Genomic DNA, 15,596 nt, shown 5'->3' with positions numbered 1-15,596 from the left:
CGTTTTATTTCCTGCGTTATATTTTCGAAACCGCTTTTATCGTCTAACATGCCGTTTTCATTAACTTCGGCGTGAATGAGATTCGGTGCGTGGGAGTTTTCTGCCTCATATCCGAGAAGTTACACGAACAGCGAGGTTTAGGAAGAAAAAAAAAACAACTGGAACAACCATGGCCCGTCGTGCCTCACTCACTCAAAGCTAAAGTATTTATGTGGAGGCGGGCCGCCATCAGTCACTCACTCCCAACCCAAACCATTCACGTAAACGGGGGCAGCGCTTCGACCAGACCCCCCTTTATCTGTGTAAATATTTGAGAGAGAGTCTCATTGCTCGAAACATCTGTGTGTGTGGAGGGTTTGAAGCAACTTCTCATCATCATGAGCTTGTTTTCGGCGCTCCGCTGTGTGGTGCTCATCTCGCTGTGTGGAACTCTCGCAAAGCACCAAGCCAACGGTAAGTTCAGGGAATTTCAGGATTCATTTCTTTTTATGCTCAGTAAAGTTTTTTCGCCAAGATTAATAAGTAAAATCGGGACATTTAATCTCGAGACATCTAGTGCTGATTTATATCAGACTCAAACATATAGCAGTGAAGAACACAGTGTAACTAAGAAATAAACCCACCTGTCAGGTGCAAGAAAAAGAAAAACTGAACATTTTCAAGTTCTTTATGTGTAAAAATAGGCTATTGATAGTCTAAGAAATGTTATTTAAACTTTTACAGCGTTTATTTGTGTCCTGATCTTTTTTATTATGTTTATAATTATGCTTTTAATATTATTACACAAATTTATGAATTAAGCATCAATTCCTATTTGATGTGTACTTGAGGCAACATCTATACTTTAAATTATTAATTATTAATTTGAATACATTTGATTAAATATTTATTAAAATCTTTATTTTGTTTTATTTTTATTTACATTTATTAATAAATATTTACATAATTTAAAGTACATGACGTGGATGTGTGCTGCAGTTCAGTAGAAGATTTTGTGTCCGCTTCTTGCATCTATTTTACAAATTTTATCTTTAAAATATTATTTTTAGATGATGTTTCATCTTTTAAAAAGTACAACTCTTTTGGCAAAAATTTGGCAAAATAGTTTGGAAATATCCCTTCAGCTCTCCAGACCTAATCTGAAAAAAGCAGAGGTATTGTCAGAAAGAATGGGCAAAGACTGGCTAAGTAATCGTGCAGTTATAACAGACATGACAGAAGGTGTTATTGCAGATGAAAAATGATCTGCTCAGAGGATATGAAAGATGTCGGGAACATTCATGAAGACAAACTTGTATGGGTCACGCAAGTTATAAGACTATTCTTCTGAACTGATAGCATCTTTTTATTATTATTATTATTATTATTATTATGGAATATTTGTATTGGGTAATAATTTAGGTCTATTTTAGATTTTGCCATAAGGGTATACAAACATTTCCACTCATTCAGAACATTATGGTGGACTGTGTTATATCATAATATTATCAATTATGAATTAACTGCATAGCAACTTGGAATGACAGTGTAAATCTCTCTCTTTCTCTCTCTCTTTCTCTCTCTCTCGCTTTTTGTGTGTGTGTTCTTGTGTTTGTGTAAAGCGGGCATGTGCTGGCTGCAGCAGGGCCAAGAGCCACGCTGTGACATGGTGCTGATGCGTGGTGTGAGCAAGGAGGAGTGCTGTGCCGGAGGTCGTTTGGACACCGCTTGGTCCAACACCAGCCTGCCCATCAACGAGGTCAGTCTGCTGGGCTTCCTGGGAATTGTGTCCTGCAAACCCTGCAAAGGTAGGCCCTTAATATTTTTATATAAATCTGTGAAATGTTTTTACTTTCATGTGTGCTGATTTATCACCTATTAGAAGTCTAAATTTAAATTGGCAGACATTTTTACATTCATTGTGACTTACACCTGAGGTAGAATTCTGTACAGATTTATTTCCAATCATTTGTGAGAATAAGGTCATAAAAGCAGGGCAGTTACACAGAATATGCACCACTATAAGATATACTATATACGTCATAAGAGATGAGTCAGACTTTGTTCACTAGGTGCTGCAAACCCACCATGCTCTGTAAAAAGGAAGATTTGGTTTTCATCCCACCTAACAGATTTTATTACAAAGGCCAAGTCTGCTAAGCTCTGTAAAGGAACAATAAGTGTTTCAGAGGACACCATGGATTAAGGTGCTGCTATAGTGCAGACTGAAAGAGAATACTGAAGCAGAAATTATAGCACATATTGGGGAAGGCATGATAGACAGTGTTTCAGAAAGTTCCCAGGTGAATCTGAACCTGATGACTGGGCTTTCAATTTTCTTCCTGCTCACATTTTTAAAAAGCTTCATATGGATTTAAGCCAGATATTCTGTTTAACTCCATCCAGCTGTTTAAGTACAGTCCACTTTTGTAAGCCTTGGCCAGGTATGCACGTTACTTAAGACATTGTAAGTATCTTTAACAATTGCCAAGACACCAAGATGATTAGGAATTTTATCCTAGGAATAAAATTTTAGAACGGTCAAAAATGAGGGAGTTTTGATATGTTGTAATTTGCTTCATAGCCCATGCTGAAGATTAACAGGTGTCAAACTGCAGCTGTAACTGTACTGCTCATGATGAATGCATCCCGTACAATAGAGGTCCTCTTCTTTTACCCTTCCCTTTCTTTTTCACTCTTTCCAAGTGCTTATTGGAAAGCAGGCTTGTTTTGCCTTTCTCCCGCAGAAATGACTGAATTCCAGCTCACCACAGAGAGAAATGGCTGCCACATGCTCAAAAAGTCTGGTCCTCATAAGCCTAGAACACAATCAGTGCTGTTAGATACATCCAAAAAAAAGCAAAGGAAAAAGAGAAAGTTGATTTTATTGTCTGTTTCAGAATTCTTGCCTTCCATTCCCATAAAAGTGTATGGACTACTGGACCTTTTCTTCTATGTATTCCAGATGGTTCAGCTCATACTCTCTGACTAACTAAATCTGTTCTTTTCCTTACATTACATTGTCAGAGGTGAGCACTGGAGCATCTAATTCTTAAATGGTTGCCTAACCTAACTGAAATTATACTTTAAACAAAAGCAAAGAATGAATGCTGGGATTTCCAAAGTAGCAGCTGTATCTGGTCTTTCTGTATGTAATTTAGTGACTCCTCACTAGAGAGGATATTAAGGAGTTTTTGAGGACCGGTAATTTAAGGACCTTGGTATGGGTCAGTACACCTTTGTGTGAGATTGCTAAATGTTGTGCAGTAGTACATTTTAAAAAAGATTCATATGGATTTAAGCCAGATGTTCTGTTTAATTCCATCCAGCTGTATGTGTAAGCTTTATGTATTTTCAGCTACATGAATTACAATGACAGTTACTGTGACGTGATCAGGGGGTATTTGTTTCTGTATGGACATTGGCACATACATTGGCAGAAACAGCTTTTCAGTCATTTGGATGCAGATTTGGATCTCAGAAAAATTAGATGTTGGGGAATCTTTAGCTCATGTTCTGGAGAATTGAAAATAATCAAGGTTTGCATATGAAATAATCTAAGAGATGTTTTGAGTGCTTGATGCTTTATTATTGTAGGAAATGATAAATAAGGTTTTTTTAATGGCTACCTATTGCTCTGTTTCTCATAGAGACATGTGAAGGAGTGAAGTGTGGCTTGGGGAAGGTGTGTAGGATGAAGGGTGGCCGTCCTCAGTGCATCTGTTCCCCAGACTGTTCCAGCATTTCCAGAAAGCATGCTGTCTGTGGGAGTGATGGCACTACATACAAAGATGAATGTGCCCTCCTAATGTCTCGCTGCAGAGGCCACCCTGACCTTGAGATCATGTACCAAGGAGAGTGCAAGAGTAAGTTGTTTGGTAAATTTATTTGACATATTTAAATTCTTAATAAACTATTTAAAATCAACTGTTTACAAGAAATTAAACTCAGGACAAATGTTTGTTCTCAGAGTCATGCTCCAATGTGGTGTGTCCCGGTACCCACACCTGTGTGACAGACCAGACCAACAGTGCCCACTGTGTGATGTGCCGCACAGCTCAGTGCCCGATGCCCGTGGTCAATAGTCAGACCATCTGCGGCAACGATAACATCACCTACCCAAGTGCCTGCCATTTGCGCCGTGCCACCTGCTTCTTCGGCCGCTCCATAGGAGTGCGCCATTATGGCCACTGCAGGAGTAAGGACTAAACACCTGTGGATTAAACACCTTCCATATACGGTAGAGCAGATCATATCAGCGGTGCCAAGACATCTAAAACAGGGACAGCAAAGGTTTAAAACTGAGAAAACAGATCCCTGAATCCTAAGACTATAGTCTTTAAGCAGTTAAACTCTAGAAGTGTCCCTGAACATATCATTTTATAAATGAACTTTAAAGCTGAATTTTTCATAGTCCTTCACCTCTGAAACTTCTTTGCACAGTTAAAGTTCAACAATTGGCATTACTTTTTAATAATCAATGTTCCATTCTGTTTTTGTTGTCTTTCAGGTAAAGAAGGTAGTGAGGAGAATTCACTCTATTAGGAATCTTGGCTTTGCATGAGACCAGCTTGTACGTCCGATGATAGCACAGTTTATGTGAGCGAGTCATAACCTCCTGACACAGTCATCCGTTTTGTTAAGCGAAGCACTAGATTCATAAAGTACATATTTCATCAGAACTGTGCACCTCTCTTGCTCTCTGGTATGGTACTTTAAGTAATGTACATTTGAAAAGATAAACTGTTGTTCGATTTGGACCTGACCATGTGCATATTGTAAATACATTACTGCTCTTATTTATTGGAGAAAACTGCTTCTCCAAACGTTTGTTTTTTTATTTATAGTTCCTTTCGTTCGAGCAGAATATTCCCAGATTGACTGCTTTCAAACTGATATTTATTGCGTCCTTATGTACAGACCAGTTAGAGTATAATAATTGCTCATGTAAAAATTAGGTAATGAAATGCCATGCTTTGCTATGCGTCTAACTCTAAAAATAAATCATATTGTAGCATATGATATACGCTGCCTGTAACTGTCTTAAGGAAATGTCCCTAGATGCACCTCCTGCAGAAAGCCATGCACCAAAAAAGGCGGCGTTTTACACTCTGGAGACGATTACAGAAATAATGCCAAAGGGAGGTGTGTGCTGTTCGAGTTCCACTCCCTCTTATCTGGAGGTTAAAGAGTTTGCAGACATAGAGAGCCGAGCTTCCAGGCCTGATGCTATACCTCTTGCACGAATGCTACATTGGCACGAAATCTACAACATGCTTCCCACTGAGCAACGAAATTACCAGCTACAGTGTAACGCACTTTTTTTTTTTTTTTTATGAGCAGGGCTGGGTCATTCAAAAAAAAAGTTCAGTCTGTTGTACTATTTTATGGTTCTCGGGTTACTGTTGCATGAGTGTGCACATTTGTGAAGTACTTGAGTGCATTATTTTTATAATGCAAACCATTCTTTTTTTGAACAATGATATTAAGTGAATCTCCTCAGAAGTACTTTGGTAATCTGTTATGTTTTGGAAACAAGTGACCGGACAGTGATTTAGGCCTACTCATTAAAAGACATTTTTTATGAAACACATATATCCTTGTAAATATATTTTTCTTTTTGCAGTCTTTGTGTATCTACTGTAAGATTTCTTAATGTAGCGACTTATTTTTGTATTTCAATACTGACATTTTTAATCTAATTAAAAGAGACTTCTTGGTTTACTTATGGTTTTTACCGTCCTCATGTTTCATGATGAAAACAGAAACGACAGTGACATTTAAGAAGGTTTTGTATGAAACCATCGCTATGCAGTGGCACTATTCCGTGATTACAGTGAATTTCCAGTTTGTCTAAAATGACAGAGACTAAATGACACTCCAACATAACAGAAACTACTAATGAAATGTTTTCAGGGCATGATCCACTGCAGTCAATCGGCCTCTCTGAAAGCCACAGTGCTCCATCTAGGAGTTAATACATCGTTTACAGCCTTTAGCATCAACATAGGCAAACCACAGAGATTTCCCCTGAGGTTTTGGCTTAAGAACTTTTAGAGTCTTGGTTCTGACCAAAAGGAATCCAATGATGCTATACACAGTACAGTGACAGTGCAGTAAAACGCCATGACCACTTAAGATTCCATGTGGGTGAAGTGAGACACCAGAAGACCACTGACTCATTTTCCTGTATGAAATGGCTTACTTTTTTCTTTCAAAAATCCCTTAGTCCAGAGAGGAAAGAGGCACTCCCGACTGCATGCCGCATCTGGTTTAACTTTGAAACATGTTTATATTCCAATCCAAGCATCATTTTATAACGGTGGGACTAGAATTAAATGTTTGCTCAAACAGACCATAACAATTCTGTACCAAAAAAGTTGTTTTCTGTAGTGCCTCCCTGTTGTTTTGTGGGTCTGTTGTTTCCTCTGCTGTTCTCACGACTGCTTCAAGCCCTTTTTCTGAGTGGCACTGAGAATTCGATGCATTGAACTCAAAATCCTTGTATTTAAGCATTAGTCTATTGAGTAAGTTTACTTGCATGCCCATGTTATACAAAGAAAATTAAGAATACCAGCATGGTAACATCAGCTCTAAGCTGGAAACATGAGATTACTCACTCACTCACTCATCGTCTATACCGCTTAATCCTGTAAACAGGGTTGCGGGGGGCCTGAAGCCTATCTCAGGAGACTGAGGTGAGTACACCCTGGACAGGGTGCCAATCTATCGCAGGACACACACATACTCACACACTCCTTCACACACTACGGGCAATTTGGGAACATCAATTAGCCCAATCTGCATGTCTTTGGACTGTGGGAGGAAACCAGAGTATCCGGAGGAAACCCACCAAGCACGGGCAGAAAATGCAAACTCCATGCACACAGAGACAGGAATCAAACCTGGCCAGGAATCAAACCCGGACCCTGAAAGTGCAAGGCGACAGTGCTAACCACTACAAAATTCTACCACTATAAAATGGTATGTTTACCACTACTGTATGTCATGCCATACAATTAAAGTAAAATGTCTTCTATTCTAGAAAAGTCTAGTGTCCCTGAAAGTAGAACTAAATACCTTATCCTTTCCCAGTTAGTATAATGCTTCAATTGCAAATTTAGCAGTGAACGGATGGGAACATGTACAAATGCTATCAAAGAAAATAAACTTTAAATGCCTTTAGTTCCTAATTGCATATGTAACAGTGGATTCCATTAAATGTTCTAATTGTTTTAAAGACTCTACTAATTTTTCTTGAGTTTTATATATCGATAAAATGTTCTGTGTGTAAATAGACATTTGCTTGTAGTCACTTGGTAGATGCTCTTTAAAATGTGAAAACAGGTAAAGTTCATGGAGAACCAGAAGCTGAAAAACTAAAGAGGGTCTGTATTAGTGTATTTATTTGCTTAATCGGTTAAGATAAGTAGGTTACTGGGTTACTGATCAGAAGGTCAAGGGTTCGAGCCCCAGCACTTCTAAGTTGCCACTGTTGAGCCCTTAAGCAAGGCTCTTAACCCTATTTGCACTTGTGTACATTTGGTACATGTGACAAGTAATTGAATCATTACTGTTTATTATTATTGCCAGAGCATTTAGTCTGTACCTAAAAAATCGTTCACACCATAGTAATGAACTAAATAAATATTATAGATATTTTCTGGAAGTGGCAACATCCATAATTGTCCTCTTGAATGAGAGCATCTGACTAATGAACAAATGGAAATGTCTGAAGAGGTACGTCTTAAGACTGTTGTAGAAATAATAAGGACACTTGGTCCAGTAATGCAGTTTTTTGGTTCCATTTAAAAAATGCTAAAAACTTTACAGCTTTATTTAGATTACTAATGAGAAGGTCAGACACCACAGAGTCAAAGAAAAACTACCTGATAAGGTGCATAAGAATGGAAACTTGAGAAGAAGCAGACTCAAAAGGGTCCCTTCTGGGTGATACCAGATATCAGGATTTTTAACCATTCCAAACCATCTTGCAATGATACATATTGTAATGTCAAGAAATAAGAGTGTTGAAATGATGTCTAAGCATCACAGGTCAAGAGTCAAGAGTACACCAATGAGATTATTCACTAAAAAACAGAGGATTTGGTCACAACCTTGTTTGTTTGGACTGGTTTTCTTCCCATGAGACAGTACATGAATGCAGTTTGCATGTTTTATAAGTATGTATACATCTCACAAAGCCATGGGCTTAATATTTGAAGCTCTAGCCTATAGGTGTTTAGTTCCAAAGAAAGGGACATTATTCAGAACAATGGAGTCAGTAGAAAACATATGCGCATAAATACATATTTAATATATATATATATATATATATATATATATATATATATATATATATATATATATATCAGTACTTTCCTTATTTCTTGCAGACTGAATTGCTAAATAATTACAGATTGCAGATTACCACTATGTCACTTTTAAAGTGCCTTTTTTATCTTTACCACAATTTATATGGGGAAAATGAAAATTTGTTTGTATATATTCCTTCTTTTAATTTTTACTGTTCTGAGAAAATGGTTTAAATATCTAATGACTCTGAAGATCTGATGCACTTGATGCTTTTTTAGTCCATCCCTTGTGTATTAGAGTTTACATGCCTCTGCATCAAAACTTTGATCTACGGCGATCTTTAAAAACAGAATCTTAAGCGTCTGCGTAAGTTTAACCATATAAATAGTTTGACATTTTTTGTTGGTTGTTATAAAATACTAATATTATTTTAAAACTGCTTAGATTAAAATTTTAACATGAAGTCTCTCAACCTGTTTGTACAATTCTAATCCAATTCACTTGTTCCCAGTAGATACCTGGCCATAGAATGGCAAAAAGAAGCTTGTTAAAACAATTGTAATTACTGTATGTTCAGCATGAGTTTCACTCCTAAGCCATGTAGAGCAGTAAACATCCTTTAAAACTAAATTAAGTACTGAGAGAGAAGAACTTGATGAAATGCGCCAACTCGCAGAACCTCACACGTCCACTTGTCAGTTTCGCCAATAGGCGCTTACAAAACTAAGTAAATTATTTCAGAATATCCTTAGTAAAAATGAAATTAAAGTAACGAACATTAAAGTAAAAAACATGCATTTTGTTGATAAACCTAAGGAAAAGTAGGTCTGCATTATTGCTACCCACTGAGACGAGTATACACTGCCAGGAACTTTCAGTTGACAACAACAATTTGAAGCTCTAGGAGACCACCCACTCTTCCTTCTGCTGTTTTATCCTCAACTGGAGCGGCTCCAGACCTGCATGAACCAAGACAGATGTGGTTTATATGAATGACGTAAATTTTTTGATTCACAAATGCAAACAAAAGTGTTTTTGTTTCATGTATTAGTATACTGCTTTTGTTTCATGGTTTCAGCTGACATTTTGTGTTTGCTTTGTTTAAATTAAGACTGACGTTAGATTCAGAACATTTCTGTATAGTAAACTCAAATGCACAATAACATGTTTCGGTCATCAGTATGACCACATGACTCTTAATAGATCCAAATCTAAAAATAAAGTGGTAACAGTAGCACTAAACTAATGCAAGTGTTTATGTGAGTAAACTAAAATACCTGTCTTTAGGGGGCTTCTTACCATCTGAGATATCTAAAGAGGGATTACGTCATGGTAAACCAAAATGGTTTGGCAAAACATGTCATTATTTAGAAAGTGTCCTGCCTGGAAAACATTCTTAAGTCATCTAATCTATCAAAAACAATTCTAAAAACATCACGATTCAAACATGGTATAAACAGCTATCCTTCTTTAAGGGAAATGAATTGAGATTCCTTGTTGAAAGGAGAAAAAACAGACTTCGGATGTTAAGCAACCTCTAATTGTTCCAATTAAGTACCGAAAGTTGAGCTGAGATGTTATCTCCAGACTACTCTACTGGGACGCTCTGTCTGTGTGGTCCACTTCCACATTACTTACTGATTTGCTCCTTGGGTTCAATCCATTACAGATGACAAATTGTGCAGTAAACGTCAGATTTGATTGGAATTCTTCTCTGCATGACAGCAAATATTTGAAGGCAGATTTCCTCAAGACAAGCCACATTACTGACAGATTCCCCATGTCCCCATGTACAGAATACAAGATGTTCTAATAAAATATGGAGGTCGCTTTTCCAGAATCAAGATATAACACATCTAATTAAGATCCACAAACTGAATGAAATGTTGTTCAATGGTTCAAATTAATGCCTGTGTTAAATTATTGTCGTTTTGGAAAAACTGTCCAATCTAAAATCATGAAAGTTCAAAAGTGATAGGAGAAATACAAAGTGCCTGTTCCTGGTGATCTCATTTGGCCATATGGAGTCCATTTCCTTAGAAATCTACACATCAACAGAGCTTGCAGTCCTAGAACCCGTCTGGAGGACAGACCTCAGACCTGATATGGTCATTAGACACACATGAGTGCCACCCAAGCAGTTCAACGCATCTCCTCTTATCTGTACCATCTATGGCAAGGCGGGTCTGGGGTAGCCATATTGTTGTTAATGCACTGGGCCTTGACCGGATCCATTTGACACATCTGCTCCGGTTAATACCTTCCAGCAGATGATAAGGATCTAAATTTGGCATGGTATCATGCTGCCATCCCTTATAATGGCTTAAATGGAATATTTCCAGGAGCACAGAGGCAAACACTGTTTATAGGAATGTTGATGTAAGTCCAGCGGCCCACCTTAGGTCAAGTATAGCAGCGAATACTCTAAAATCCAGTTCACTTGATGTGCAATTAAGTGAAACTGCTTATAACAAATAGTTGCACATTAAGTAATATAATGGGTATATAAAGAGTTTGACTAATAACAATGCCTAATTTGTGGTTTGCCATTCAAGGGATTTAACAGATATGAGATCAGCAGTTAAGATATACAAATATGAAATGCTGTGCTGTAAATTAACCAATGAAAATATTTTTTAATGGCTTAGCTCATTCCAGAGATGTAAAGTAACAAACTATAACCACTTTGTTACATATCTATAGTTTCTTTAATTTTTTTAGTGTTAAAAAATTTAACTTTACCTCGTATAATTTACAGAAAACACACAGCGTTACAATATTTCTGAACAAACTTTCTGAACATCAGGCAGCTGTAATCTGTGTGCTGCTTTGTAGACATTTATGGGGGCAATTGCTATTGTAAAACTAGTAGCAGTAGTGTTCTTATGCTTAAGTTAAGTCAATTTTTTGTGTCACATATTATTAGGCTTTTGTCTTCTTAAATTTCCCTTGGATGGTGTTACATTTCTCAAGGTTTCCTCCATCATTGTTACCTTTCGTGTTCATTCCTCATACAGCAATACTTCCTATAGCCCCCATTCAGAAGTATATTCTTCTCTCTTTGTTCTCGCTGGAGAATGTTAATTACTTTTATTCTTTGACAAAACAGGTGTTTATGACACAAGGCTTTTGGCTCAAGATTTAAATAATGTGTCAATGCTGTTAATAACTCAGAGCGAACATCAGACACTGCCATCAGGCATGTTGTGTGCATGTCTCTAACTAGTCAGCAAGCAAGGTGCAATGGACAATTCAAGCCTTTCTTTCAACATTTGATACATAACACATATACATTATCGCACTTTTTTTTTTCTTTGCGTATTCAGGCTTTTAAGAAGCTGGTATCAGAGCGTAGGGTCACAACGGCATGGAGTAGACAGGGTTAAGGGCCTTGCTTAAGGGGCTTGCTCAAAGGGCTCAAGGGGCCACCGACCGTCTGATCTGTAACCCAGAGCCATAAACCACTGAGCTTCCACTGCCCCAGTTCTAGCAGTAATCAAGAAAATTACTCAAGTAAAAAAGTAATCTGGTGAAAAGCTACTTGAGTAATTTCTTTAAAACCTTGTTTTGACACAACTAATACAAATTTTTTTTTTTTGTTCTAAAAAAACAAAACTTACCATGTGAGCTATGCTAAAGTACTGATGAAGAGCTGTGTGTTTCATTAGGTTTGTGGTATTGCCACAATTTCTTACCGACTTTTAATGTATGTCACATTTTGCTTCAAAAGAGTTGAATGTCTTCTGCCATTGTGTGACTGACTAACTGGCTGAATCTGTTTCTCTGCATGCCTGATTACTGCCTTTCTGTGGGCATTTTGTATGCCAAGTAAAAAAAGAAAAAAAATGAAATAAAGTTAATCACATCACTACTTAAAAACAGTGCCTATTATTGATTTTTAATATAAGGCTGAATATGAATGATCAAAAGTAAACCCTAGTATTGATTTGTCCATCATTACTTACGGTCCCTGGTTGTTTCAGGAATACTCGTCTGTCTCTACTGTCACTGACTAAAGCACTGCAGTTGAAAATGTAGACTTAGAAGGAAAATACTTTATCTTGATTGTCTTGAAATTTAATAGGCTTCCTGATGTAAATGCATATTTTGTTGCATTTAAAACACTACTTAAGGGTGCTTTCATACTACAGGCCCAAGCCCGGGGTGGTACGTTTGTGAAGACTTCATATCATGCAAAGATACAAATCAGCATACTGTGCTCAAGTACACTTAAAAAGATGGTCTTAAACAAAAAACGTTATACTCAGGCACAGTACGAATTAAATATGAAAGCCAACTATATTTGAAAACGGAAGTGGACTGCTGTTTGGAATGTGACTTCATGAGCATCATCTATCTCCTGAGCATGCAGCATCTCCAGCCAAACTCATTCTCTGACCTACACAGCCATAGTTGTTTAAGTAGGATGGCATTTGAGACCATTACTCTTTACATTTTTTTTTTCAATATTTCTCTATTCGTTTATAAACCAGCAAGGTGCATACTATCATGTGCTGTATCAGGGAATCCAAATACGCAAATGTACTGGAGTACGAACAAAAATAATGTGAACAGTGGCCATTAGGGGAGTGAAGAAGGCGAAGCAATCATTTGAGCATGGTACAACTCAGACATGCCTGAAATTATTGTGATAAAGTTGAATATTTTATTTTTTTAAAAAGTAAATAAACTGTTCCAATTATTTTACAGTATCAGTGTCATTTGGTAAACCAAATAAAATGACGACTACTGGGCGAAGCTGAGCCTCGAGCTAGAGGAGGGTCTTATTACCTTTCTTTCTTAGAAAAATTGTAAACGCGCAATAACAGACAAATCCAAAGAGCAGGTCTATAAAGAGGAAATAGGCTCATTTAAACAAGAGAAAATGGAGGGGATGTGTTTTTTTCAGGTTTTTGCATGTTCACATATTGTTATAATAGGTTCCCTTTAAATTGGTACATTAACTTTTTAACCACTTTTTTTGGTACATTTGACAGTTTTGGTCATTTTACCTCCTCCAGCGAATTCTGTACAGATGAGGTAATCACAGTATATTCACTCAATGTGTGAGAGAATTAAATTTATAATGATGAGATCATGTGATGTTTGTAATGGACTTCCTGCCAAACAGGATGACTGGCAGCACAAATAATGCGCACATAATTGCGCACATAATTAACAGTGTTTTTCCTCACATGTGTGAAGCAACACTCTTAGCTGGTGTTCAATCTCTCTCTTTCTCTGGCTCAAGCCCAGATCGTTTCGCAGTTTGGCCTGACGCATGAATGTAGTCGGAGTCAGTGTTACTGATCGAAACCATTTGGTGAAACACACAAGATTGTCTAGGCCAGTATTTCTCAATCCTGGTCGTGGAGTACCAACACCATGCACTTTTTTGGTGTTTCCTTGCTTCCATCTTATTATATTGAATTCTTCAGCTAATTAATAAATGTGAACTGGGTTAAATTTGGTAAGTTAGTGCTTGTAAAACATTCTTAGACACCAGCATTTGTTCATGGCCAATATTTAAACCAGGCAAATATAAACTGAGTTAAAATGGTGATCCTAATTGATGAATGTTATCGTTAATAAACTGATATGTATCAATATCTGTGTAAAAAAAAGCCCATTTATGACAAACTATGTAGAGAAACAAAGTATAGGACTTGCCTAGATGTTTTTTCTAATGCTATTGCATGCATAATGTATGACGTATCTGCTTTGGCATTTTATTGTGGATCATCACTAAAACATGATGTGCTCTTCACAGTTTATGGATTTAGTTCTCGCTTCGGCTGTACTGTCATCGTCGCCTCTTTATTTACTTCTGGGTGGCAATGAGTAATACTTTCACTGTAATGTTTTGTAAATTCAACAGTATAAAAAGAATGATGCAAGCCACATCATGTGTAAAAAGGGCTCTTGAAATGAAAAGTCTGAAAGCAACTCATAAGGGAATTTCTAAGCTTGCATAGCTGCTGTTGCCACATGACCTGGTTCTAACCCATGGGTCTGAGCTGCTCTCCAGACACAACAGAGAACAGTGAAGCGGCTCATGTGGTGACGCATTTAGACCTGAGGATACAATAACTTTCTTCATACTCGCAGACACAGCAATCCTCCGCTATCAAAGCCTCCTAATCAGAGCGTACAGAAGAGCAGAGTTGCTCCCACATAAGGCCTGAACCAGTCTATAACCGCTTCTCATTTTCAATGTGTGTTTGTTTTCCGGTCCGTTTGTGTTTGCCACACTGCCTTGTAATGAATAAGTGATTAAATCTCACACTGGAGCTAAAAGCCTGTCCTGTATTTTGTTTCCTGTTGTGTACAAATAAAGTGCCATTATTTTTATGAATACTGGCAATAGCATGTTAATCCTATCCAATGCTGTAAACATCTTTGGTCTGTTTTATATTGCTGCTTCTGCAGGGTATTGTCCATTGTTTTGTGTATGTAACTAATTAGATCCTGGTACATTTTTGTTGAATTTAACAAGCCGTTATGGTCAATTAATCTCATTTTCTAAAGGAGCATGTTTATCGAGTTATTCCATAGTGGATGACTGAAGTTCTTGATGAAACTGTAACATTTTACAGAGTGTAGATCTGTTGTATTACCTCTGCCAGTGCTTTTCTAGGTCAAACAGGATTTTTTAAAGATATCTGAAACTGGGCTCGGGTGAGCTGACAGGAAAGATAGGATTGGCTAATGGAAAGTCATGCAATACCCCCTACTTGTCATCTAGCGTGTGTTTCAGAAGGACGCAGAAACACAGTGTACTCTGAGTCTGGATGGATATCTTACAAATATGTCTCTGGAGCCTTAAATCACGGGTTCTGCAAGAGCTTAAGCTACCTAACCAAAGGGAGGACCACGTGATTTATTACCCAAGTTCTTTCTTAAAAAATACAATGACATACACACACACACACACACACACACTATATATATATATATATATATATATATATATATATATATATATATATATATATATATAATTTATTATTATTATTTATTTATTTATTTATTTAGATAGATAGATAGATAGATAGATAGATAGATAGATAGATAGATAGATAGATAGATAGATAGTGTGTGTGTAGGCTTCTAAATTAACAGTTCTATAATTTACAGGCATCTATAATTAACATTTTAGGGGTGACAATTCAGCATTGAGAAATACGAAATGCTGTTCACGTGTAAATTGTGTGAAAAGTGAAATAAACAGAGGAAAAGAAATGCCACATTAGGACATCAGGTAAAAGAAGCTTACTAAGTGAGATGGAATTCCAAAACAA

General features: G+C 37.1%; 1 protein-coding gene across 2 annotated transcripts; it reads left to right on the top strand.

Moving 5' to 3' along the window:
• Positions 1–249: 249 nt before the first annotated feature.
• Positions 250–5,703, top strand: fstl3 (follistatin-like 3 (secreted glycoprotein)). 2 transcript variants are annotated; one of them, XM_053513887.1, is made up of 5 exons: positions 250–453; positions 1,602–1,787; positions 3,630–3,845; positions 3,950–4,177; positions 4,490–5,703. In XM_053513887.1, exons 1-5 carry the CDS (start codon positions 378–380, stop codon positions 4,522–4,524), a joined length of 741 nt encoding a protein of 246 aa, XP_053369862.1. In that variant the 5' UTR covers positions 250–377; the 3' UTR covers positions 4,525–5,703. The 2 variants fall into 2 exon arrangements, with proteins under 2 accessions (XP_053369862.1, XP_053369864.1); XM_053513889.1 differs by having other exon boundaries at positions 251–453; positions 3,950–4,219.
• The last annotated feature ends 9,893 nt before the right edge of the window (positions 5,704–15,596 follow it).

The sequence above is a fragment of the Clarias gariepinus genome, chromosome 15 (assembly GCF_024256425.1).
Source record: "Clarias gariepinus isolate MV-2021 ecotype Netherlands chromosome 15, CGAR_prim_01v2, whole genome shotgun sequence".
Lineage (NCBI taxonomy): Eukaryota > Metazoa > Chordata > Actinopteri > Siluriformes > Clariidae > Clarias > Clarias gariepinus.
This window is presented reverse-complemented; position numbering and strand designations above follow the sequence as displayed.